General features: G+C 50.9%; 1 protein-coding gene across 2 annotated transcripts in view; it reads left to right on the top strand.

Annotated features, from left to right (window-relative positions):
* Myrip (myosin VIIA and Rab interacting protein) overlaps positions 1–25,110 on the top strand; it is a 189,117-nt gene that overhangs the window by 125,310 nt on the left and 38,697 nt on the right. For both annotated transcript variants that reach the window (XM_075964134.1, XM_075964135.1), the window contains 7 exons: positions 4,083–4,219; positions 7,042–7,122; positions 11,560–11,657; positions 11,849–11,929; positions 14,175–14,321; positions 16,139–16,292; positions 20,138–20,757. In XM_075964134.1, coding sequence (XP_075820249.1) covers positions 4,083–4,219; positions 7,042–7,122; positions 11,560–11,657; positions 11,849–11,929; positions 14,175–14,321; positions 16,139–16,292; positions 20,138–20,757 — 1,318 coding nt within the window. The remainder of the gene's footprint in view (positions 1–4,082; positions 4,220–7,041; positions 7,123–11,559; positions 11,658–11,848; positions 11,930–14,174; positions 14,322–16,138; positions 16,293–20,137; positions 20,758–25,110) is intronic.

Below are 25,110 nucleotides of genomic sequence, written 5' to 3'. Positions count from 1 at the left end.
CAATTTCTGTGTGAATATTCGGGTCTGGGCAGCCAGGAAACGAAAGAGCAGCCTCCGACTACAATGTCTACTCCCCCAACCCCCTCAACCTCTAGTCACCTCTGTTCTCTCTGCGTCTGTGAGGTCAATTTTTGTTTCCACGTGAGTGGGAACCTGTGTTTCTCCTTCTGTGTCCGGCTTTTGTCAGTCAGTGTCTCATCCTCCAGTCTGGTTGGTGTTGCTTCAGAGGGCAGGCTTTCATCTTTAGGATTGATTAATGCTCGAGTGTGTGCAAATTCTTGATTTTCTTTATTCATCTATTAATTAAAATCTCATTTGATTCCAAATCTTGACTGTAATGGATAGTGCCGCAATAAGCATGGGCACACAGGCATCTTTTGATTCACTGATTGTATCCCTTTAGAACAACACCATGGAACGTCTGGCCACATGGTGGTTCTCGTTTAGATCTTGAGGGACTCCATACCCTGCCCTATAGCACCTATATTCATTGACATTGTCAAGAGCCTGTAAGAGTCCCCCTTTCTCTGCATTCTCCATACCCTGCCCTATAGCCTGTAAGAGTCTCCCTTTCTCTGCATTCTCCATACCCTGCCCTATAGCCTGTAAGAGTCCCCCTTTCTCTGCATTCTCCATACCCTATAGCCTGTAAGAGTCCCCCTTTCTCTGCATTCTCCATACCCTGCCCTATAGCCTGTAAGAGTCCCCCTTTCTCTGCATTCTCCTCAGCATTTTTAATCTTTTCATTCCATTTCATTTATTACTATTGTGAGTGGATGGATGCATGTTACAACATCCTTGTGGAGGTCAGAGGACAACTTTGTGTTGGAGAAATCAATCTCCAGGTCCTCATGCTTGACAGCAAGCGCCTCTCTCCGCTGAGCCATCTCGCCAGGCCAGTCTGTTTTACCACAGCCATTCTAACCCGGTGAAGGCGTTGTAAGGGGGTTATCAAATTCTTCTGGCACATCAAATAATTTGCCCTTTTTTGCCCAAGTTTTGTTTTGGTTTTGGTTTTGGCTTTTTTTTTTTTGTTCTCTATGCACTCTGGGTCTTAAAGCCTTGTTGGGTGAACAGTTTATGGTTTATAGTCGTTTTCTTGCTTTGCAAGGTGTCACCTATGTGTGCCGAATTGTCTTGGTTTGATTCCATTGGCCTGTTTTTGCCCTTGCACATATATTTGTACGTATGTTTGGGGATCTTATTTAAAAAGTTATCGCCTTCATCACAATGTCTTGAAATGGCTCCTCTGGTTTTCAGTGTATTCATTGTCTCAGGTTATTTCCTTGGGTGTTTGATCATGGTTCATGGACCGAGAGATAAGGGCTTCATTCCAGCCTTGTGTGCATGGATGCCCAACGCTGTCTCTTCTCTGCTGTGTGTTTCTGGTGCCTTCGTTAGAAGTGATTGTATGCAGGAAATGGCGACTTCAATTCTGGGTTCTCTGTTCTATTCCATTGCCTTGACTTTTGGTTTTAGCCATCTCTTCGGGGTATGGTTGCTTTGTAGTATCCATCTCTCTGTATCATTATCTATCCCACTGTATTGTGATACAGGGAGAGGCCCTGAGAAGCGGCCTTTCCCCAAAGCATATAATTGGCTGAAGTACCATCTGCTTCTTACAGGGGACCACACCAGGAGTTCCAGGCAGCTCCTTTGTATCATGGGATGCATCCGTTGCTTTTAAAATTTAATCATAGTTTATGTGCATGTGGGGGGGATGCATATGAGTACCTGTCCTTATGCCATGGTGCATATGTGAGGTCAGAGGGCACATATGAGTCTTTCTTCTGCCTCTAGCATGTGGGTTCTGGAGATTGAAAAAAAAAAAACCCTTATCACTTTATGGTTCTTACTGTATCCAAAGCCTGAAGTTGGTTTGCCAGTGCATTAAGTCTGTCCATGTGCCTCATAAATTTTGGCTCCTTTAAGTAAGGAAGACAAGACCCCGAGCAATCAGTAACTCTCGGTCACATGGGCAGTAATGGACAAAATGCAGCCCAGTGGCTGGTCACATTCTGAGGGAACAGCAACACTTCTTCAATACTGTAAAGGGATCCCCAGAAATGTTTCCTTTCTTTCCTGGGGGGCAAATACTTCACACGCCTGCAGACTTCAGAATCTTATTCAGTTCCTCTTATTTCTGCCTCCTTAGTGGTGTGTGACGAAGGAGACTTGAATTCGGACATGGCTAGTAAGTGTAACATTCTCTAGTCCTACCAGAGAAGTAATGTCAGTGTATTGCCACCCTCGGGGGTCATTGGTGAAGCTGGCCAAGTGCAAAGACTTGAGTGTGTGGCCATAGTGTTTTGATGTCATTTTCTTATAACTATCGCACCTGCGTTTGACTTTGGTTTTAGTGGTTTTGTCCAGCTCTCTAACTGTATGTTAGCCAGTCTGGTTCATTTTTGTTAGAGAACTGGGACGGGATGAGATGAGCTATCGCTCTGTCTCTTGTTATCAAAGTTTCCAACAAGATAATCCTTCCACTTTCTAAAACATCCAGTAACTTTTGCTAGGTCCCTGGGCACAGGCTGTGATGTCCTGAGAATTTTGCTGTAACATGAATTGTAACCCAGCAAGACTGACAAGAAAGTGGATGACCGGGGTTGTGCCTTCACACCGAGCTTCCAGGTGACACCCATGATAGTGGCCACCAGCTCCACCTGGGGAACAGAGAGAGCTGCAGGACTGGATTTGAACCAAGCCCTGCCTGGCTGGATTACACTTCTCTGCTAGACCTCTGGGTGGAGTAAGTGCTGCTGGCCCCAAGACCAACCCACCCAGGGCAGGGAAATCCTGGGGCTTCCTTCCACAAGGTGCCCTGTCTTGCTGCATTGGGGATCTGGGGACACCTGGCTTCCTCATTAGCATCTAGGACCTGAACAGAATTGTATACGGACAGCTCTCACAAGGGTGCCTTTTACATCCACTCAAGCAGTCTGGCGTTCCTAGGTGAGGCTCTAACGAGGTTCTAATTACTCGGCATTATTCTTCAGCTTGAATTAGGATTCTCGTCTGTCTGGGGATGAAAACACACAATGTTTACCAGCTGAGTCATTCTGTGTAAACAGAAATTAGAAAAAGTGCTCACACAACCAGCTCCTGAAGGGCTTGACAGTTGCTGTGTGCCGCAGAGTGGTGGCTTTTATAAAGGGAAAGAGTGTGGTTATTTTAGGTTGTCTTCTGATTCTGTGCTTTGGGGCTTCCTGTTGCTTCAGCTTTGGATGGAGCAAAAGGCCTAACGTGCAATAAGAACACCACAAGGGCTTCTGCAGGCCAGGCTCTAACCCAAGGATGCTGTTCACACAAGACGCTGGTGTTGGCTTGTTCCTTGGTTGAATTTGGAATTTTTTTCCTTTTAACCTGGAAATCTTTATATTCTCCAAAGAGAATGTATTTTTACATTCATATTTTAAAAAGTAACAAAAGTGATTCCTCCACCAGAAGGGCTTTAGCGTCCGTCCTTACCAGACGTGAGGGAGTCTCCGTCAGTGTCTGCACACCACAGCTGCCTTGCTCACCAGAAAACCCCTTTCCCATGGTGCTTCCTGCTGATAGAGAAAGAGTCCTGAGCCTTCTGCTGGCTCATGGGTTCTACCTCTCCAAGCTGGGTGAGAAGCCTGATAATATGGTAGAGTACCAACTATACAGCCCACTGTTAAACAGGCGTTTCTGTGAGTCAGATTTTCTGCGTTACTAAACCACACAGAACTTAGTAGCTTAAACTAACAAGCACCTGCTGACTCCCTGGGTAGGCTCAGGTGAGTCTAGCTTCTCAGCCAGGGGCCCTGTGCATCTCTGGCCACCTGATGGCTGATAGCCTCGCTTACCTCTCTGAGGCTTGGTCCACCAAAGGTCTCCATCATAGAGAAGGCCATGGTGAGAGGTAGCGGGACCCCAAAGCATCCAGTGAGGAGCCTGCAGGTCAGGGCTCAGCCTCATTCTACTGCTCTCCACAGCCAGAGGTAGTGGCCAGGCCGGGTCGGTTTCGTGAGGCACAAATGCCACCTCTTTGTGGAGGGGGTTGCCCCCTAAGCACTGTAGCTATTCTTTAGTACTAACCATTGCTCATCTAACAGGCTTCTGAGGACACAGTCTCTGGAATGGTTCTACAGCAATGTGAAGAGCCGCTTCAAGCGTTTTGGCAGCGCCAAGGTCCTAAAGAACCTGTACCGGAAACACCGTCTGGAGAGCGGCGCCTGCTTTGACATCCTAGGTACCCTACTCTCTGCGCTCTGGAGGTGTTGGTGGCTGGGAATGAGGGGAGAAGGCTGGGCTTGGAGGCCCTGTTCTTGGGGTACACGTTCTTCATAGGGACAGAGAAACTTGTTTAAATGGCAGGTTCTGGAAAGAGGGCAGGTGGCATGGAGTGTCACATTTTAACTAGGGTTTTGTTTTTAATGTCTCCGTGTGTGTGTGAACGCACATGTGTGTGGATGTGAGAGCACATGTGTGCACACACATGTGAAGGCCAGAGGCGGGCCTCTAGCCTCCTTCCTCAAAAGGTGTCTACCTTGCTGTCTTTCCCAGGTCAGGAACATGTAGGCTAGACTGGCTGGCCAGGGAGCCCCAGAGGCCGACTTGTCTCTTTCCCGCCACCGTCTCCCCAAACTCCTAGAGCTGGGATTAAAGGCACGAACATCGTGATCAGCCTAAAAGGCTGGGAATCGAGCTCAGAGCCTCAACAAACACTTTCCCAGGTCATCTCCCCAGTGAATGGGCTCTGAACATTCCTGTAGGGGTTTTAATCATGGAGTTTTAGAAGTCATCTGTGTGTGTCCCTGCACCTGTGCACACGTACGTGAGAGCCCAGAGGAAGACATGGCGTTCTCTCTCTAGCCCTCTCTCGTTCCCTTGACACAAGGCTTCTCACTGACCTGGCACCAGTCTGGTGGCCAGCAGGACCCACCAGTTCCTCCCAGCTCCATTTTCCACAGCAGTGGGGTCACAAGCACACGAGGCCACACCCAGCTTCTTACACAGATCCTGGGGATTTGAACTCAGGTCTTCATGCTTGTATGGCAGTGCTCTGACCACTGAGCCACCTTCCCAGCCTGCTGACAAAACACCAGAAAGTTGTTTCCTCATAGAGGTTATGCCAGGTCCCTATCCTACATTCTTCACACTCTGGGTTCTGTTTACCAGACTCAGAATCCAGCATCCTCTCAAGTCACAGGAGTGTCGGTGTCCTCCTGGGGAGCCTACATTGTGTTTAGACAGTTAGGACAGCACTCCTCGGTCCTCTGAAGACGGCCAGGAGGAGGAAGCAGTTGTCAGCTACATAGCTCCATTCTGAAGCTGTGTTTTTCTGCCAGAGTAGCTCTGCTCAGAGCTGCTGCCGTGGGTAAATGCTTTTTATCCATGAGAATCAGGGAAAGGAAAAGAACTTCATCTATCTCAATTGCAGCTTTTTACTGTCGTTATTTTATATTGCCATGTTCTCAATGAAGTCTTTGGCTGTGTCTCATCTAAAACTATGCCTGCTGCATAAATAACGGGGAGACAGGATGGAGGCATCTTGCTTGGAAGTCATGGGGCCTTTCGTGGTCCCAGTTAGACTCTTTCAAGCTTCTTGGGGAGGTGTGTTTAACCGAGAGAAGCAGAAGTCATGCGAGGTCAAATGCAGTGGCTTCCCTTGCTTTTTCTCAGCTTGCATTACACGATGCTTCTACAGTGGACAAGGGTGACAGACCATTAGTTCAGGGCAACTGTTCAACTGTTAGGAAAACTGCCGTGGCCTCCATCTAGAGATGAGTGAGATGCCCCTTCATGCAACGGGGTACCATCCATGTACCTGTTTTTCTGGTACGGAGGGAGGTCAAGGGCCAAAGAGGTGACATACTGAGGTGAACCACGGGTACTATGCAGACCTACAGACCAGCCTCACGTCCCCAGCTGGGGTGACACACAGGTACTGTGCAGACGTACAGACCAGCCTCACGTCCCCAGCTGAGGTGACACACAGGTACTGTGCAGATCTACAGACGAGCCTCACATCCCCAGCTGAGGTGACACACAGGTACTGTGCAGACCTACAGACCAGCCTCACGTCCCCAGCTGAGGTGACACACAGGTACTGTGCAGATCTACAGACCAGCCTCGTGTCCCCAGCTGAGGTGACACACAGGTACTGTGCAGATCTACAGACGAGCCTCACGTCCCCAGCTGAGGTGACACACAGGTACTGTGCAGACCTACAGACCAGCCTCACGTCCCCAGCTTCACCCCGAGGCTCTGCCTTTCCCCAATACTAGCTCCAAAGAAGGTTTAGTCCAACAGAGGCTGCTTATCAGAATACACAAGATTGTACAACTTAGGAACAGTAGAAGCCTATTGCTGGAAGGTTAAGAGTCTGGCAAAGCTTCTCTGTCTGTCTCCCTTCCTCCCTCCCTCCCTCCATCCCTTCCTCCCTCCCTCCCTCCCGTGTGTGTGTGTGTGTGTGTGTGTGTGTGTAAACAATCACAGGCACGAGTGTAGTGCCTACAGAGTCCAGAAGAAGGCATCAGGTCCCTCAGTGCTGGAGTAACAGACTGAGCCTCCTGGTGTGGGTGCTGGAAACTGAACTTGTGTCCTCTGGAAGAGCAATAAAGCTTTCTTCTTAATCACTGAGCCATCTCTCCAGCCCCTTGGCAAGAACCTTCTTGCTGTGTCATCCAGGGTGGAAGGGAAAAAGGCAGGCCACACATGAAAGACCAGGAAAGAAGGAGGGGTCATTCATAATAAGCCCACTTCCAAGATAACATTAGCCCACTAATACAGGGGCAGGTTCTCCCGATACCATCAGGTTGAAGGTCAGAGTTGATTGTGAGCTTGGAAAGAAAATATACTTAAGCCATAGCAGAAGATATTAGAAGGCAGTTGTGATTGAGCTGCACTGAAAACCATTGTGCAGAGAGAGACGTCGTGTCAAAGACCAGATCACGGTAGCATTTAGAGAGCCCATCAAACTCATCACCATGGGCAATGCACCAGCTCTGTGGCTCAAACGCATCCTTGCTCATCAGAGACCTTTCATGGCCGTGCTCTTCTCTCCCCTAGGAGCAGGATTGTTTGAACCGACCCTGGAGAATGAAGGGAGCATTTCAGGAAGCGATTCGACTTTCTACAGGCAGTCGGAAGGTGAGGTTGCTTTACGGACAGCCACTGGGACGTGGGAGGGCTGGAGAGGCTGTTGGATTGGGGAGTTGTGATCCTAACCATGTTGTGATTGACCAATGAGAGCTCTGGAACTGGAAGGTAATAGTCAAGCCAGGAACCAATGCTTCCTGTGTGAAACTATTCCTATAATTTACTAACGTCTGTATTTTAGGCCAACACCCTTATCAAAAAATTATAGCATGGCATCTAAAGCCTTTCTGGGGCTTGGTAACCATCCCCATCACATACATGCGCAGTTGAATGCCTGGTATGTCCACTATCTTAGAAAATACCTGAGTTCACGCATAGGGCGTCACCGGTTACCCAGCCTAGAACCTAGGGCAGCGGAGTCACTCCGTCGTGCTATCTGAGAATGTGCGAGCCTGCTCTGTGTGCTCGGTCATGCTAGCTGAGATTGTGCGATCCTGCTCTGTGTGCTCGGTCATGCTATCTGAGAATGTGCGAGCCTGCTCTGTGTGCTCGGTCATGTGCGAGCCTGCTCTGTGTGCTCGGTCATGCTGGCTGAGAATGTGCGAGCCTGCTCTGTGTGCTCGGTCATGCTATCTGAGAATGTGAGAGCCTGCTCTGTGTGCTCGGTCATGCTATCTGAGAATGTGAGAGTCTGCTCTGTGAGCTCGGTCATGCTGGCTGAGTATGTGCGAGCCTGCTCTGTGTGCTCGGTCATGTGCGAGCCTGCTCTGTGTGCTCGGTCATGCTATCTGAGTATGTGCGAGCCTGCTCTGTGTGCTCGGTCATGTGCGAGCCTGCTCTGTGTGCTCGGTCATGTTATCTGAGTATGTGCGAGCCTGCTCTGTGTGCTCGGTCATGTGCGAGCCTGCTCTGTGTGCTCGGTCATGCTATCTGAGTATGTGCGAGCCTGCTCTGTGTGCTCGGTCATGCTAGCTGAGAATGTGCGAGCCTGCTCTGTGTGCTCGGTCACGCTATCTGAGAATGTGCCAGCCTGCTCTGTGTGCTCGGTCATGCTATCTGAGAATGTGAGAGTCTGCTCTGTGAGCTCGGTCATGCTGGCTGAGTATGTGCGAGCCTGCTCTGTGGGCTCGGTCATGCTCCGTCGTGCTATCTGAGAATGTACGAGCCTGCTCTGTGTGCTCGGTCATGCTAGCTGAGTATGTGCGAGCCTGCTCTGTGTGCTCGGTCATGTGCGAGCCTGCTCTGTGTGCTCGGTCATGCTATCTGAGAATGTGCGAGCCTGCTCTGTGTGCTCGGTCATGCTGGCTGAGTATGTGCGAGCCTGCTCTGTGTGCTCGGTCATGCTATCTGAGAATGTGAGAGCCTGCTCTGTGTGCTCGGTCACGCTATCTGAGAATGTGCGAGCCTGCTCTGTGTGCTCGGTCATGCTATCTGAGAATGTGAGAGTCTGCTCTGTGAGCTCGGTCATGCTATCTGAGTATGTGCGAGCCTGCTCTGTGTGCTCGGTCATGCTCCGTCGTGCTATCTGAGAATGTACGAGCCTGCTCTGTGTGCTCGGTCATGCTAGCTGAGTATGTGCGAGCCTGCCCTGTGTGCTCGGTCATGCTATCTGAGAATGTGCCAGCATGCTCTGTGTGCTCGGTCATGCTATCTGAGAATGTGCGAGCCTGCTCTGTGTGCTCGGTCATGCTATCTGAGAATGTGAGAGCCTGCTCTGTGTGCTCAGTCATGCTGGCTGAGTATGTGCGAGCCTGCTCTGTGTGCTCGGTCATGCTGGCTGAGAATGTGCGAGCCTGCTCTGTGTGCTCGGTCATGTGCGAGCCTGCTCTGTGTGCTCGGTCATGCTATCTGAGTATGTGCGAGCCTGCTCTGTGTGCTCGGTCATGCTATCTGAGAATGTGAGAGCCTGCTCTGTGTGCTCGGTCATGCTATCTGAGAATGTGCGAGCCTGCTCTGTGTGCTCGGTCATGCTATCTGAGAATGTGCGAGCCTGCTCTGTGTGCTCGGTCACGCTATCTGAGAATGTGCCAGCCTGCTCTGTGTGCTCGGTCATGCTATCTGAGAATGTGAGAGTCTGCTCTGTGAGCTCGGTCATGCTGGCTGAGTATGTGCGAGCCTGCTCTGTGGGCTCGGTCATGCTCCGTCGTGCTATCTGAGAATGTACGAGCCTGCTCTGTGTGCTCGGTCATGCTAGCTGAGTATGTGCGAGCCTGCCCTGTGTGCTCGGTCATGCTATCTGAGAATGTGCCAGCATGCTCTGTGTGCTCGGTCATGCTATCTGAGAATGTGCGAGCCTGCTCTGTGTGCTCGGTCATGCTATCTGAGAATGTGAGAGCCTGCTCTGTGTGCTCGGTCATGCTGGCTGAGAATGTGTGAGCCTGCTCTGTGTGCTCGGTCATGCTGGCTGAGTATGTGCGAGCCTGCTCTGTGTGCTCGGTCATGCTGGCTGAGAATGTGCGAGCCTGCTCTGTGTGCTCGGTCATGCTGGCTGAGAATGTGCGAGCCTGCTCTGTGTGCTCGGTCATGCTATCTGAGAATGTGCGAGCCTGCTCTGTGTGCTCGGTCTTGTGCGAGCCTGCTCTGTGTGCTCGGTCATGTGCGAGCCTGCTCTGTGTGCTCGGTCATGCTATCTGAGAATGTGCGAGCCTGCTCTTGTGCTCGGTCATGCTGGCTGAGAATGTGCGAGCCTGCTCTGTGTGCTCGGTCATGCTGGCTGAGAATGTGCGAGCCTGCTCTGTGTGCTCGGTCATGCTAGCTGAGAATGTGCGAGCCTGCTCTGTGTGCTCGGTCATGCTGGCTGAGTATGTGCGAGCCTGCTCTGTGTGCTCGGTCATGCTGGCTGAGAATGTGCGAGCCTGCTCTGTGTGCTCGGTCATGCTGGCTGAGAATGTGCGAGCCTGCTCTGTGTGCTCGGTCATGCTATCTGAGAATGTGCGAGCCTGCTCTGTGTGCTCGGTCATGTGCGAGCCTGCTCTGTGTGCTCGGTCATGTGCGAGCCTGCTCTTTGTGCTCGGTCATGCTATCTGAGAATGTGCGAGCCTGCTCTGTGTGCTCGGTCATGCTGGCTGAGAATGTGCGAGCCTGCTCTGTGTGCTCGGTCATGCTGGCTGAGAATGTGCGAGCCTGCTCTGTGTGCTCGGTCATGCTAGCTGAGAATGTGCGAGCCTGCTCTGTGTGCTCGGTCATGCTGGCTGAGTATGTGCGAGCCTGTTCCTTGAAAGTGCAGTGATGAGAGTACATTGGGTACATGTCACAACACCATCTAGTGTTTTGTCCTATTAATATATACTAAAAATAAAACCTTACCTCAGGACTGGTGAGATGGCTCAGCAGGTAGTGATGCCTACAGCCAAGCCTGATGACCTGAGTTCAACCCTGGGACCACATGGGAAGAAGAAAACTGACTCCCATAAATTATCCTTTGGGTGCCACACACATGCTGTGGCACAGAGAGAGACAGGCACACACACACAGACACATACACAGAGAGACAGACACACACACAACACACACATACACACTATAATTTTCAATGTAATAATTTGTAATATTTTAAAAATTATTTTTAGTCCTTTCCCCAGGCTGGATATCTCCATCACCCACGTAAAAGACTGAGTGCGGTAGCATGAACTTTCTATCCCAGTTCAGGAGGTGGAGGCAGGAGGATGCTGATCCTCACTCACTAGCTGTTCCAGCTGAATCCCTGAGTGCAGGTCCAGCCAGAGGCCCTAGCTCAAAAAATAGAGGACAGTTCTGGGAATTGACCTCTGACCTCTTCATGCACACACATGTATCCACGCACACACACACATGCACACACACTGTTGTGCTATTTTAAAAGATCATTGTCCCGCCTTCATTTTACTCTGCAAAGCCTTTCTCAGTAGTACTGGATGGCAATAGTAACATGCTGTCTCCTTGTGTAACCTTGGGCAAATGACCCAGCCAGTGGTCACAGATCCCTCTGTGCCATGTGAATTACCACAGTGACTACAGGCGTGCAGCTCTCTGACCACACGGCCCCTGACTGGATTAACTGTCATGATTAGAGATGTGGAACCCTCAGCTGGACCCCAGCACGTGCTTCTGCTCAGTCATCAATAGTGGTCTATGGCCCCAGGGTTTGCTGTAAGCCATGTTCGTAGCCCAGTGTCTTTGGGGCATTTAATAATTTCTACCCATGTTATCACCATGGTGGAGTGTACCAAATGGGAGTGAGAATGTATGCTGTCTGAGAGTGTGGACAAAGAGACCTTACTTTCTGACAGCCTCCAGAACCGTCTCGCTTACACAGAAGGATACCAGAAGGCAGAGATGGGAGAGGGAGACAGATGGCGTGGGACGCGGGTGATGGTGGAGGCGGTGGTGAGGTGGATGCCGAGGACAGTGGGCTCATGTTCCATCCTGAGCAGCTCGAGTGTGTCCCGGAACCCCAGGATTGTAAGCATGTGGCATCTGTGACCCGTTCTGTATTCTTTCCCGTCCTAGGACACAGCATGGTGGACACCTTGGCTGTCGCCCTACGAGTGGCAGAAGAAGCCATTGAGGAAGCTATTTCCAAAGCAGAATCCCACGGGGACAGCCTGGTAGGACCTCCTTCCTATGGTGGGCCCAGGACGGGGTAGCAAGTGGGAGCAGACTGACTGTCACGAGCAAGTGCAGATGGCCAGGAGTCCACATCACTCCAGCCTCAGCAAGGCGTGTGTGGCCTCCTTTGTACTGCTGCCAGGACCGCTGTGACAATGACCCTGCATTCTCCATTCTCCTTCCTCCGCAGGACAAGCAGAACGAGGCCAGCTACCTGCGGGACCACAAAGAAGAGCTGACTGAGGAACTAGCCACCACCATCCTGCAGAGGGTAGGGCAATTCAGATGGTCACGGGGTCCAGGCCAGGGGCTGGAGAGCTGGAGGGCAAACTCGGGATGGACCCATTGGCTGATACCCTGACCAGAGTTAGAGCAGAAGGAAGCAAGCCAGAGAGTCCACTCTGTCTGCTTCTCTCGCCTTCCTCACTTTTGTGTGGCCAGAGCATCAGACCCTTGGCAGAACTCAGGGCAGAGGCCAGAGAAGGGAATATTTCCCATGGACGGGAAGACTATAGAGACCCCTGAGAAGGATTTTCAGTAAAGTATCTTGATAAACTTCAGCCTTTGCTCTCAGCCACAGAGACTCAAACCCCGTTCACACGGCAAGGACACCTCCCTCCTGAGGGCACCCAGAGGTGTTGCCCAATCCTGGGTCAAGGGCAGGGATAGCTCCACCTGCAGCTGGAAACCTGGGAGCTAAGCTAACAGATAGTCTCCCCTGGAGCCCGATGTAGAGCGTTAGAAGGTAGGAGGTAGGAGACGGCGCTGGCCAGCCCTGCGGGGGGCACGGAGGAGAGTCCTGAAAGCCCATAGACAAATACAGCTGATCTCACCCTAGAAATGGGAGGAGTGCCTTGATTGGGCCACCTCTCTGCCTCAGCAGGCACCTTCATTCATGACTGCCCTTCTCATGACTTGGTCATCTGAAAGTCCACTGAGGGCTGGGAGACCACTCACTTCAGTAAAATGCTCACCGCACACCCTGAGTGGCTTGTGCTTTTCATCCCAGGATAATGTGGGTCCCTGGGGTTCACTGGGCAGCCAGCTTAGCCCAGTAGGCAAAATGCAGGTTTAATATGAGACCCTGTTTGAAAATAAAGAAAGGACAGAGACCAAGGAGAGTACCCAAGGTTGACTTCTGACCTCTGCACATGTGTGCACACACAAACATGTGAACAGATACCCACTGAAGAATTCCACCTTGGTCACATTCTCGGCTGCCCCATCTGTAGACATTAGGGGCCCAGAGGAATCTATACCCATGGGCCCACTAACTGCACATGGCTGTGCCAGCACAGCTGAGGGCAAAAAGGGACCTGGGTGTCTGCCTCTCCTTGAACCTTCCAGATGCTTCCTCCAGTCAAGACCCGCAGCCAAATGAAGACCCACAGCCAAAGGCACCAGGCCTGTGTGCTGTGCAGCTTTAGCTGACACATGAGTCTCGCTGGTCCTGCATTCTCTCCTATCAAATGCGGAGAATGGCAGTGTGCATCTCCCAGAATTCCTCTGTAGTCCCCAGCACAGAGTCTAGGGTGGAGTGAGAGTCACTTACATAGAGAACCCGGGAACGTCAGAAAGATACCACAATCAGCCATTGATAGCCACGGGCCCCTTATATACAGGTTCATTCAACCAAGGATCTAAAACATGTAGGGAAAGGAATTCCAGAAGGTTCCAAAAAGGACAGCTTGAACTTGCTGGACCAAGCAGTAGGCTGAGTCCACACAAACAAGAAAGCATGCTAGCTTAACCACTGATCTTCTGCCACCTCCCGAAGCCTGTTTTTTCCTATTCCTGCCCTTTGAGCATCGCCTGCCTGGTACCACACAGTATACCCATGACATCTACATTTTTACTAACATGTGGGCTTTTCTCTCACAATTGTTCCCCAAACAGTGAGCCCAGCAACTATCTTAATAACACATCTATCAGGTGCTGTACGTGATTTGAAGATGTCCTGATGGATACAGGAGATTCATAGTTTCTCTAAGCAAACACTATACCATGTTATGTCCACCTACGACAATCATTCCTCAAGCTCCAGCACTCTTGATTTTTGATATATGGTCTCTCACTGGGACCTGGGACCCACAGATTAGGCTAGGTCAGCTGACCAGTGAGCCTCAGACATCTTCCTGTCTCTGCCTCCCTGGTGCTAGAATGACATCTGTGAGCTACCCACCAGCTCTTCACGAGGGTTCTGGGGAGCAAATTTTGATCTCAATGTTTGCACGACTGGCACTTTCCCCAGCCCTGTCGGTGCCGTGAGGAATCTGCTGTGAGGGAGGCTGATTCCCCTGCAGATGGAGAAGGGTGGCTGCCCTTGTCAACCACAGGAGCTGTAGGCCGTCGAGGGGGATCTGAAGCAAGCTGCTGGACTAAGTTCCTGGGTGTATGGGAAAGCATCCTGAAGATGACCCCGTCGTGGTACTTAGCCTCCAGAAGCCTCCTCAGTGACTGGGAAAGGGTACTTAGCCTCCTGAAGCCTCCTCAGTGATATGTCCCTGTTTCCCCAGATTATAAGAAAGCAGAAGAGCAAAGCAGAGCCACAAGCAGAGGAAGAGGGGCCGGAGTGGCCACAGCCCCAGAGTGGCGGTGTGAAGGCCGAGGATGAGGAGACCACAGCCCCTCCAGGACGACAGCGAGCACGTGCCACCCTCTGGGTGAGTCGGCACAGCGCTGCCTCCCCCCACACTCTCTGCATGCCTGTGTGTGGATTAGAGCCGTTCTCCCACGGGAAAGGGTGAGGCACATTTTGCCATCTGGAGTTGAGAGTGCTACCCAGGTCCCAGCGGAGAGCAGGGAGTGTGGAGGGGGAGCACGTGGGATACAGGAGAGCAAGAAGCTGAGGGAAAGCACAGGTTGCTGGGGAGTTTTTACGTGGAGACCAACTTAGAAAAGATAAAGATGTTCATGGGCTGCATGTGTGTGTGCACTTGTGTGCAGGTGTGCATGTGGAGGTCAGAGGTCAAGTTCAGGTGTCTTTCCTCCAGCTTGGTCCACCTTGGTTTTTTGAAATGGGGTCTGCCTCTGGTCTGGAATTCACCAGTTCAGACAAGTCAGGTGCCAGCCTCAGGGACCCTTCTGTCTCCACTTTCCCAGTGCTGGGATTATGTTTGCCTGTCTGCATCCAGCTTTTATATGTGGGTGCTGGGAATCGAACTCAGGTCTTCGTACTTGCAAAGCAAGCCATCTTCCCCAGCTCACGGAGAACCTGCTTTCTCACACCAGTGCAGGATTGAGACCCTTACATTGAGGAAAATAGAGTCTTTGAATAGTTAAAAAGACCCCTGGGTTCCCAGGTGCAAGAGGAGATGACTTTGACCACTTCTTAGCTACCGCCTCCAGAGTAGAGAGGCGGTGCCTGACGGCTCAAATCTCTCCATCTTCTGTGTGTCAGTAACGTGAACATTCATGAGCCGGGGGTCCAGAGCCTCCCCGGGCCCTCCCAGCTCTCTCCAAGCTGGCTTCTCCCACAGACCCTTGTGTGGGTAAGAAGGGAAGAAAAGCAGAGACCAGGGACGGCAGGAGTGAGTCAGAGTAAGGAGAAAGCCAACTGCTCAAGTCATCCCAGCACTTCCTGGTAGGCACGCAAGCGCTACCGCGCCACCTGTTGGAACAAGTTTTCATTGCAGTGATTCTGAGGCCTCTTAACTTCCTGCGAAGGATTTGGCAAAATGAGATAACTCCTTGACCACCCTGCCCTATATTGTTGAGTTACGTCACCAGAACTGTCCTGGATTCTGGTGACAAGAATGCACCTCCTGCGTCCTGCCTGGATGCAGTGTGGCTGCATGCCCTGTGATGCATGTCTGCTTAACTCCCCTATGAGCAGGACCTTGGGGCACAGGATGGATGTGTGTACACCACCTCAGTTGGCCATACCTGGTTTTCAGCGTGGGTTCTGGGGGTTTGACATGGGCTTTCATGCTTACAAAGCAAACACTTCTCTGGCTGAGCCATCTCCCCAGCCCTTGGACAGTTTCGAAGCTGTCATTTACCCTGAAATGCACAGTGAGCTTAGAGGAAAAGGGAGTTTCCAGATTGTTGGCCAAGGCCGTGGCAGAAATGACATTCAAGCACAGGGCTCCCGTGTTCCGCCCAGATCCTGCCACGTCCTGCTTGTGTATCTCTGAGAGAGCACACCACGTCTCCTTTGCTCTCCCCTCTGCTGGGAGAGGCAAAAAGAGCATTTGTCACTGGGATAGGAGGGTGTGGGGGTGTCACAGCAACCAGCTGGGAGATGGTGTGCTCAAGGGTCCCAAGGTCCCTGTCTTCATGGATGCTTTCAGTGGTTATGTGAAGTGTCCTTTCCCTCCTCAGCCTACTGTGTTCAAAGCAAACATCGGTGCTGATCTGCGGCTCCTAGCCTGGCTGTGGAAGACAGCCTCACCTCTGCTCGCTGGACCATGCTCACTGCTGAGCTAGAGGCCCTCGTCCTAGGACTGTGCTGAAAGCTCACACATCTCTCTTTCCACAGCGGTCTCAGTCTGCATACTCCTTCACTACAGACGACGCTCTGAAGACCTGTTCAGCGGAGGCTGCACCAAGGCAGGCCAGGGACCATGGCCAGCATCTCCTGGAGGAGTCAGCTTTGCCCAGCTGGAAGAGCATGGACGGGCTGGATGGAGCAAGTAATGGTTTATTGTTGTTGTCCTTGTTGTTGTTGTTGCTTGTATTGTTTTGATGAGATAAGACCTTGTAGCGCCCAGGCTGGCCCCCACCTCCCTACAAAGCCAAAGATGACCTTGAACACCTGATCCTCTGGCTTCCATCCACCACTCAAATGCTGAGATTATAGGTGTATGCCATTGCTCCCTGGCTCCAAATGGGTTTCACAAGTGCCGTTTGCAGACTTGCCAGCTATTGCGTGGCCTTTTGCCGAGTGCGCACGCACATGTGTGTGTCGTGTGTGTGTGTGTGTTGTGTTTGTAGGCACATCCGTGTGTGTGTGCGTGTGTGTGTGTGCGCGCGCGCGTGTGTGGTGTGTGTATGTGTGGCCGTGAAAGGGTCCTTGCGAGGCAGTTATCTTGTCTATCCTAAGGGGTGGCACTCTGGTCTGCTGTGTCTATGCTCTTCCTGCTTGCTTCTGGAATGATCTGCCTCTTCCTAAGGGACTGAAACTCACATCGACGTCTGTAACGCATGGCCCTTCATAAAGCTGTTGGGTCTTACCTAGACTCAATTACTTTCCTAAGCTCTCACACAATGGTCGTGGTCATGTAAATAGAAGCCAGGGGCCACGGAGCCCCACACTTGGGGGGCTTGTTCCCTCCAGCACAGGTCTATTCCTCACCGGGTGAATGCATGCATGCAGCAGAAGGCAGACCCACATGTTGTCCTGTGGACCAACTGTCAGTGGTGTTCTCAACCTGCTTGTAGCTCGGCAAAAATGCATAACAGAAAGCTGGCTACCCTAGAAGTAAACTTTTAAAAACTGGCTGTCATTTCCCCTCTATAACTAACCAACAGCCTACCTATGAGCAAAATCAGCCCAGTGCAAAGACTCAGAAATGCTTAATATCTGTTCATCTGAAGATTTCCCAGGAGAGATCCCATCCCTGTGAATCCTCCAGTGCCTGGTGTGTAGCTGATGGGTGGAGTAGCTGATGGGTGGATCAGCTGATGGCTGGAATAGCTGATGGGTGGAGTAGCTGATGGATGGAATAGCTGATGGTGGAGCAGCTGCTGAGTGGAGTAGCTGATGGGTGGAGTAGCTGATGAGTGGAGCAGCTGAGGGGTGAAGCAGCTAATGGTTGGAGTACCTGGTGGGTGGAGCAGCTGATGGGTAGAGCAGCTGAGGGGTGGAGCAGCTGATGGGTGGAATACCTGGTAGGTGGAGCAGCTGATGGGTGGAGTAGCTGGTGGGTGGAGCAGCTGATGGGTAAAGCAGCTGAGGGGTGGAGCAGCTGATACATGGAGACTGTGCAGCTGCAACACTCAGATGACAGCCCAGCACTTTATCGGTGTAGTTTTATGGTTTTGGTTTTTAAATGCTTTTCATTCCTAGACACACCATTCGGATACCCAGCATGCTCATGACCTCTGCTTGTCTCCCTCTTTCCTCTCTCTCCCCTGCCTCTTCCTTTTTCCTGTCCCTTCTTTCTCCTTTCTTTCCTCATTCTGTCCCCCCTTCTCTCCCTCTGCTCTCTGTCCCCAGAGCCATCAACAGGTTGATGCTAATCCCGTTATATATTGTGTATTGGAGGACAAGTACCACATTTCTGTCTGTCCGGACCTGGGCAGTGGGACGTTGTGGGGGAAGGCTCCTCCTCTGCTGTTCTGTCTTGGGCTAGGGGAAGCATCACAGTTCATGCCAAGGCCCCGCCCAGAATGCAAACTTGGTAGCTTTCCCACCCTCTGGAGCACGCTCTTCCTGGGTCCTACTGGACTTTGCATCTTCTGAGTGACTGTGGCTTCTACCAGAGGCGGAGTCTAATGTGGGCACCTAGGGGCTTATGATTCACCTGGGACTTGAGCCCAGAAAATGCACAAGGACAGACGGACAAGAGATGGGAAAGGAAAGGCAAGCAGTGGATGTCTTACGGTCCAGATGCTTATCACAGGGGTAGCTGGAGCTGTGGAGCTACCCCCTGCCAATCGGGCAAGGGAGGTGGACGCTTAGCCCCCCAGCCCCCCAGCTATGAGTGGAGGCACGCTCCCAGCAAGGGGCGATTCCCAAGCCTTCCAGCCCCGGCCTAGGGCACACAACACAGGTCTTGAACTTAGGTTATGGTTCAGCTGAAAAATTAGAAGTGCTGGCAGCCAGAGGTTCAGAGAGTGCTCTGACGGTGCCGGCTGCAACTGTGGGTGCAGATCACAGGATCTGAGATGGGAAGTTAGCCGTGCCCCTTTCCTGGCTCCCCCGGCCGCTCAGCCTGCACTCACAGCTCTGGCTGAGACCCCTTTGCGTCACAGAGGAGCACATGCAACAGTGAATAACGACAACGGCACACGCATCTGCTTTCTGTGTGCATGACTGTGGAGTGGGTGTGTGTGGTCCACCACCCAGGCTTAGAACCCACTTAGTAATCCAACTCAATAGACAGATGAGAGAAGCGGAGAGTGCTTGGTGCATCCAGCACCATGTTCCGTGGGCTTCATAGTCCATGTCATGATGTCCTACAGAAGGCAATTCTGGGTCCCTCTAACCCCACTGACAGGCCAGGAAACAGGCTGAGGCACTCTCTGAGATGTAACTTTCTGGTAGTAACCTTGTATCCAGGATTCAGCCTAAACCCTTGGTTCTTTTGAAATTCTCTTTTCTAACATTATTTATTTCTTATTTTTGGTGTTTTATGCATATATGTGCCCGTGCATGGAGTACCCATGGAGACCTGGAGAGGGCATCAGATCCCCTGGAACTGGAATGACAGGCTATTGTGATTCTGTGTTAGCCACATGGCTTGGTACCTTTTTCAGCGAGGCAGTCACATCTTGCTTGCTCTCTGTCTGGGTTTCTGCCATGGAGTGGAGAGAGGATGCAAGGGGAGAGCTGCTTCTGCTGCTATGCTTTCGTTCCTGCCTCTGAGACAAGAAATACCAGTCCCACCCAGCCTCAGGGCCTCTCCAAAACCCTGGTTAATAAATCCTAGGCTTCGTGCCCGTCTAGTGAGACTGGCAATGACATCTGTGAAAGTCCTCAGGGCAGGGTAGAATTATCCCTTATCAGTGAGGGGAAACTGAGGACCTAAGGGAGAAACCCATGGCCAGTGTTGGAGAACAAGAACTTCAGCAGGCAGCTACAGCTCTCTCCATCTCTTCTGTCAGCCTCAGACCAGGGCAGGGCGGCACTCGGGTGGCCTGAAAAGGGACCGTGACCCCACGTCTCACTCCATCTGTGAAGCCCCCGAGGGTCCCTGAGAACTCTTTTTGTTTTAATAGTATTTCACTCTTTAAAATTTTTATATATGCACACAGTGTATTTTGATTATATACACCTCCAGGACCTCCTCCCAGCTATCCCCAGGACCCCTCAACCCATTTTCTTCCAATTTCATGTCATATTATCGTCCTGAGTTCAACTGGTCCTGGGACATCAGCAACCTACTAGGGTCCACATCTCCAAAGACAGGCAACTCTGCCTCCCTCTGCAGCCATTGGCTGCTGATAACTCCTCCCCCGTGAGCCCCTCCCCCACCCATACTGGACTAGCTCCATACCGTGCAGGTCTCATGCAGGTCACCACGGCTGTGAGTCAGTGTTCCACAGCTCTCCTCCCCATCCCCCATCTCAAAGTCTTTTTCTCCTTGTCCATGTTCCCTGAGCCTTGAATGGGAGAAGTTGATATCAATGATAGCAACCCATCTATGGCTGAACACTCAGCCTCCTGTGAGCTGGGTGCGCCCTCCTGCTCTTCCTAAAGGTGGTTGCTCTGCAAACTCACAGGGAGCCGGTCATGGGAGATGATGTGCTGCCCAGATTGCTCCGTCAGTGGTAATGGACCCCCTCTGGTTTCTCTCTCCTTTCTCCCGCACAGATCTGGCCCCAGTTTTGCAGAGCCCTGATGGAAACTGGATGGCCTTGAAGGATGATGGTACACGGCCTCCAAGCCGCCTGCTGGCCAAACCCAAGAGTGGTACCTTTCAGGCCCTGGAGGTGGCGTCCAGTGTGACGTCGGCCTATGACGAGTTAGGTTCCGACAGTGAGGAAGACTTTGACTACAGTGAGGCCTTGAGTAAGCTGTGCCCGCTGTCCCAGGGCAGAGCCAAGCAATCCCAGCCTCAGCCTACACAGTGTTCTGGCCAAGGTCCCTCAGCCACCTCTCCCTCAAACCCTGAGGCCATGGGCTCCGATTCAGAGACTTCCTCCACCAGCTCGTCTCGGGAAGCTGGACGCCGGGCCAGGCTGACTTGGCTGCAGAGGAAGGCCCCCAAGAACCCCGCAGCAGAGAATTTGCGCCTCCAGGGAGAGCTGGATGTGAATTTCAACCCCCAGGCAATCTGCGGAGAGACTTCTGACAGTAGCGATTCAGAAGAGACCCTCCACACTGCAGACCGCAGGGCCAGGAGGTGGAGAAGGGCCCGAGTGGGCCCAGAGGAGCCGAACAGGGGGCTGTCTTTGCCTGGTTCCCATCCACAGGGTCTGCACACACATCAGGTAAGGAAATTTCACCTGCCAGCACACACACACTTTGAAGTAGAATGGCCGTTCTTCATATGTGGTGGTCTGGAAAGCCTGGTTTGGGATCTACTGTCTAAAATTCTATTGACTTTGCTACCGAGCAGTCAAGGGCCCGAGCCAGGTCACATCAACCCTCTGTGGCTCTGTCTTTGTCTTAGATCTTTCTAGTCACTATGAACAAACACCTGGTAGAACACATCCTGAGAGAGTTTTCGTTTGGGCTCACGGTACTAGAGGCTTCTGTCACAGGTGCTGTGTCTCCTGGGCTTGAGCAGACCATGTTGACGGCAAGGGCAGAGGGTAGAGGGGCTTCTTCAGTTCATAGTAGACAGGAAGAAGAGAAAGTGAGCATGAGAGAGGGCCAGGGCAGGGCTGGGGAGATGGCTCAGTTGGTAAAGGGCCTGCTGTGTAAGCTTGAAGACCCAAGTTCGACCCCCACCCACGTAGAAAGCCAAGCATGGCTGCATACTGGTCATCCCAGTGCCATGGAGACAGAGACAGGAGAATCCTCGTAGTCACCAACTGGCCCGCCTAGCCTATGTGGTGAGCCCCTGTCAGTGCGGAACCTTGTCTCAAAAACAAGGTGGATTGTTCCTGAGGAATGATGTCTGAGGTTAATCTCTGGCCACTACATGTTCATACACACATGCACTTCACACACATGAACATGCACACATACACACACAAACTAGTTAATTATTACATTTTAAAAACTAAGGAAAAAGCAAGGCAAGATACATACCTAAGGAGCATTCCTAATCGTTGCATTCAAAATGGGGCTCCAGGGGCTTCCGGTTTACCACAAAGTGGCTGCAAACTCCATGCCCAAGCTTCTACCTGTGCAAGGCACCTGTCTTTGTTTGGGTTTCCATTGCTGTGATGAAACACCATGACCAGAAGCAACTTGGGGAGGGGCTCTGAGGTCACACGGGGAAAGTCAGGACAGGAACTCAACTGGAGCAAGCAGGAGATTGTGGCGGGATGCTGCTTACTGCCTTGCTCCTCATGGACCGCTCACACTGCTTTCTTACACGACCCAGGACCACTGGCCCAGGAGTGGCCCAGTGAACCGGGCCCTCACTCATCGGTCATCAGTCAAAAAAAAAAAAAAATGCACCATAGCCTTGCCCACAGGCCAATCTAGGGAGGCGTTTTCTCAACCGAAATTCCCTCTTCCCAGCTGACTCTAGCCTGTGTCAAGTTGACAAGATAAAACCAAGCAGGACAGCACCAGGCAGGGAGAAGGCAGAGGCCAAGGAGAAGGTGAGAAGGGAACAGCACACTTCACATCCATCCTCCCCTAGGAGGGACCTTGAGCAAATAGCAGTACCCTCTCATCCCCACTAGGTGGAGCTGCTGCTGCGCTGCCAGAGGTCCAAACCTTCCGTTTCTTTTCATAAGGCAGTTCTCAGTCCACCCCAAGCCAGGAAGGAAATAAAATAAAAATTACATATTTAAACTGTTACTTTAGACGTATATAAATAAATAAAAGACAAAGCAAATGGGAGTACTATAATGTACAAGTATTAAAGCCTACTTATGGCATTTCCTGCCAGGCATGGTGGCACGTGCCCATAATCCTGTAGATGGAAGTTTCTGTCCCGCCTGGTCCTGCAGCTATTTAGTCCCAAGAAACACACAGAGGCTTATATTAGTTATAAAATGTTTGACTTATTAGCTTAATCTTACTATGAACTAGCTCTTACAACTTAAATTAACCCATAATTCTTATCTATGTGTAGCCCTGTGGCTTGGTACCTTTTCTCAGTGCAGCTTTCTCATCTTGCTTCCTCTGTGTCTGGGTGGCGACTGCAGACTGAGCCTTTCCTCCTCCCAGAATTCTCCTAGTCAGGTCGCCCGCCTATACTTCCTGCCTGGCTACTGGCCAATCAGCATTTTATTAACCAATACGAGTGACAAATCTTTACAGTGTACAAGAGCATCTCCCACAGCATAATCCCAGTGCTCCAAAGGCTATGGCAAGAGGATCATATATTAGGGACTAGCCTGCACTACATATTCAGTACCAGTCTAGCCTGGGGTACGTGGTGAGATGCCTCCACCCCTGTCTCAGAAAACAGACAGGGTGAAGAGATGGCTTTTAAAGAGGACCCGAATTCGGTTCCCAGCACCCACATCAGGCTGCTCACAGGTGCCTGTAGCTCCAGTTCCAGAAAATCTGATGTCCCCTTTCTGAGTACTAAGGGCACCAGCAACAGTGAGCAGCATACAGACGAATAGTTACACAAAACATAAATTAGAATTAAATAAAATAAAAATAAAATCCAATTCAGTGTTGGATCCCGAAAATGACCATAGGTGTATTTTGTGTGAGGTCATTTTTTTAGGGTGTCTATACCTGTGATGAAACACTCTGAACACGGAGAGGAAAGGGTTAATTTACCTAATGATTCCATGTCATCAAAGGAAGTCAGGGTAGGAATTCCTCCAGGCAGGAACCTGGAGGCAGGAGCTGACGCAGAGACCATGGAGGGTGCTGTTTCCCACAGCTTGCTCAGTCTGCTTTCGTATAGACCCAGGACCACCAGCCCAGAGATGGCACCACCTACAATGGTCTGGGACCTCTAACTTCAGTCACTGATTAAGAAAACGCTTTACAGCCCAATCTTGTGGAGGAATTTTCTTAATCCTGGTTTTCCGCTCTCAGATGACTTTAGCTTGTGTCAGGTTGACAGATGACTTTCCAGTATAGCCATCATTGTGTTCATGTGCGTACAGGACACTTAAAGCTGCAGCCCAGCAAGTCTGTCTGTGTTTGTATCATGTTGCCCGTCTTCTTCGAGTTTAATTCCCAGCCATGAGTGGCACCAAGGGGGTTGGCACACAACAATCTGGGCGTTCTAAGTGCCAAAGATTTCAGAGAGCTAGTGTTTCCAGGGCAGGGGATCAGCCCACCCAGAGTACAGACAATAAGGAATACACTATAGAAAAATAAAGACCGGGAGTTGGGAGATGGCTTAGTTGGTAAAGAGCTTCCTTTGCAAGCACAAGGACCGAGTCTCGTCCCCAGAACACATGTAAAACTCAGGCATGGTGGTGCAGGCTTGTGATCCCCGTGCTAGGGGGCAGAGACTTCAGATCATTAGTCTAGTCTTTTGGAAAGATTTTCTTAATTTTTTAAAATTAGGTGTGTGTGCGTGCGTGCGTGCGTGTGTGTGTGTGTGTGTGTGTGTGTGTGAACTGTGAGTGCAGTGCCGGACAATTCTAAGCCACGGTGCTCAGTGCTTTCGAGTGGCCCACGTGGCTTCCACACTCCACTCAGGATGCCACTGTTCCTCCTTCCCCAAAGCGATGGGCATTTAAAGATTTGGTCCATGTTTCCAGGCTTCAGACAGTCGCATGGAATGTCGCCGTGTAAATTTAAAGACTTGTCAAATTAAGCTGTCAGACCTCACAGCTCTCTACATAGCCATGACGGTGTATGGGTGTGTTTTGCACATGTCATCAACAATGTCCTTGTTCGTCTGTTCAATTTCTGCCAATTCTATGTGAGAAAACAATCTTTTTAGTCAGCATTTGCATAGTTTCCACTGAAATTGCTTCTTCCCTGATTTTAAACCTGTTCCCATTTCTCCTTATGTAAAAAATGCATTTATATATTTTATCTACCATCTTCCTCAACTGTTTATCTTTTATTGTGGTGGTTTTTTTCTCAGTAACAATGTTGGGGCTGGGTATTTGGCAGGGTGGTAGCCTAGCTTACTTAAGGCACTGGGTTCGACTCCCAGCACCGCACATAAGAGATGCAGTGACACACGCCTGCAATCCAGCAATTGATAATCAAAGGTGCAAGGTCATCTCAGCTACTTAGTGAGTGAGTTCAAGGCCAGCCTGGACTACAGGAGACCCTGCCGGTCGTCTCCTTTATCATTTTATTATTTAATGCCATAAATTCTCAAGCTTATACATCTTTCTTTTCCCACTTTTTCATGATGCTTTACAGGTTTGTATTGACTCACATAGACTTTGCTTTTCTGAGTGTGAAGTAAGAGCTGGCATTTTTCAAATCGTTCATTTGTTCCCACATCGTTAAGTCATCCACCATGTGTCTGCTGGCATGAGATGCCTTCTTCAATATGTATGGAGTTTATTTTATTACCATGTGTCTCTTTTCTTTGTTCCCTTCCTGTACAAATCTACTGTTTTCATTATGAATTCCTTACAGTACATGTTGCTGTCTGGTGGACAGTTGCGCATGCGTGTGAATGTGTGATATGTGTGTGTGTGTGTGTGTGTATGTATGTATGTGTCCGTGTCCCAGTCCCTTCTTCCCCCGTGTCGTTTTAGTTGATACTTACATCATTTTTC

The sequence above is a fragment of the Microtus pennsylvanicus genome, chromosome 3 (assembly GCF_037038515.1).
Source record: "Microtus pennsylvanicus isolate mMicPen1 chromosome 3, mMicPen1.hap1, whole genome shotgun sequence".
NCBI classification, from domain to species: Eukaryota; Metazoa; Chordata; class Mammalia; order Rodentia; family Cricetidae; genus Microtus; species Microtus pennsylvanicus.
Note: the sequence above shows the minus strand (reverse complement) of the source record. Positions and strands in the feature narration are given on the sequence as shown.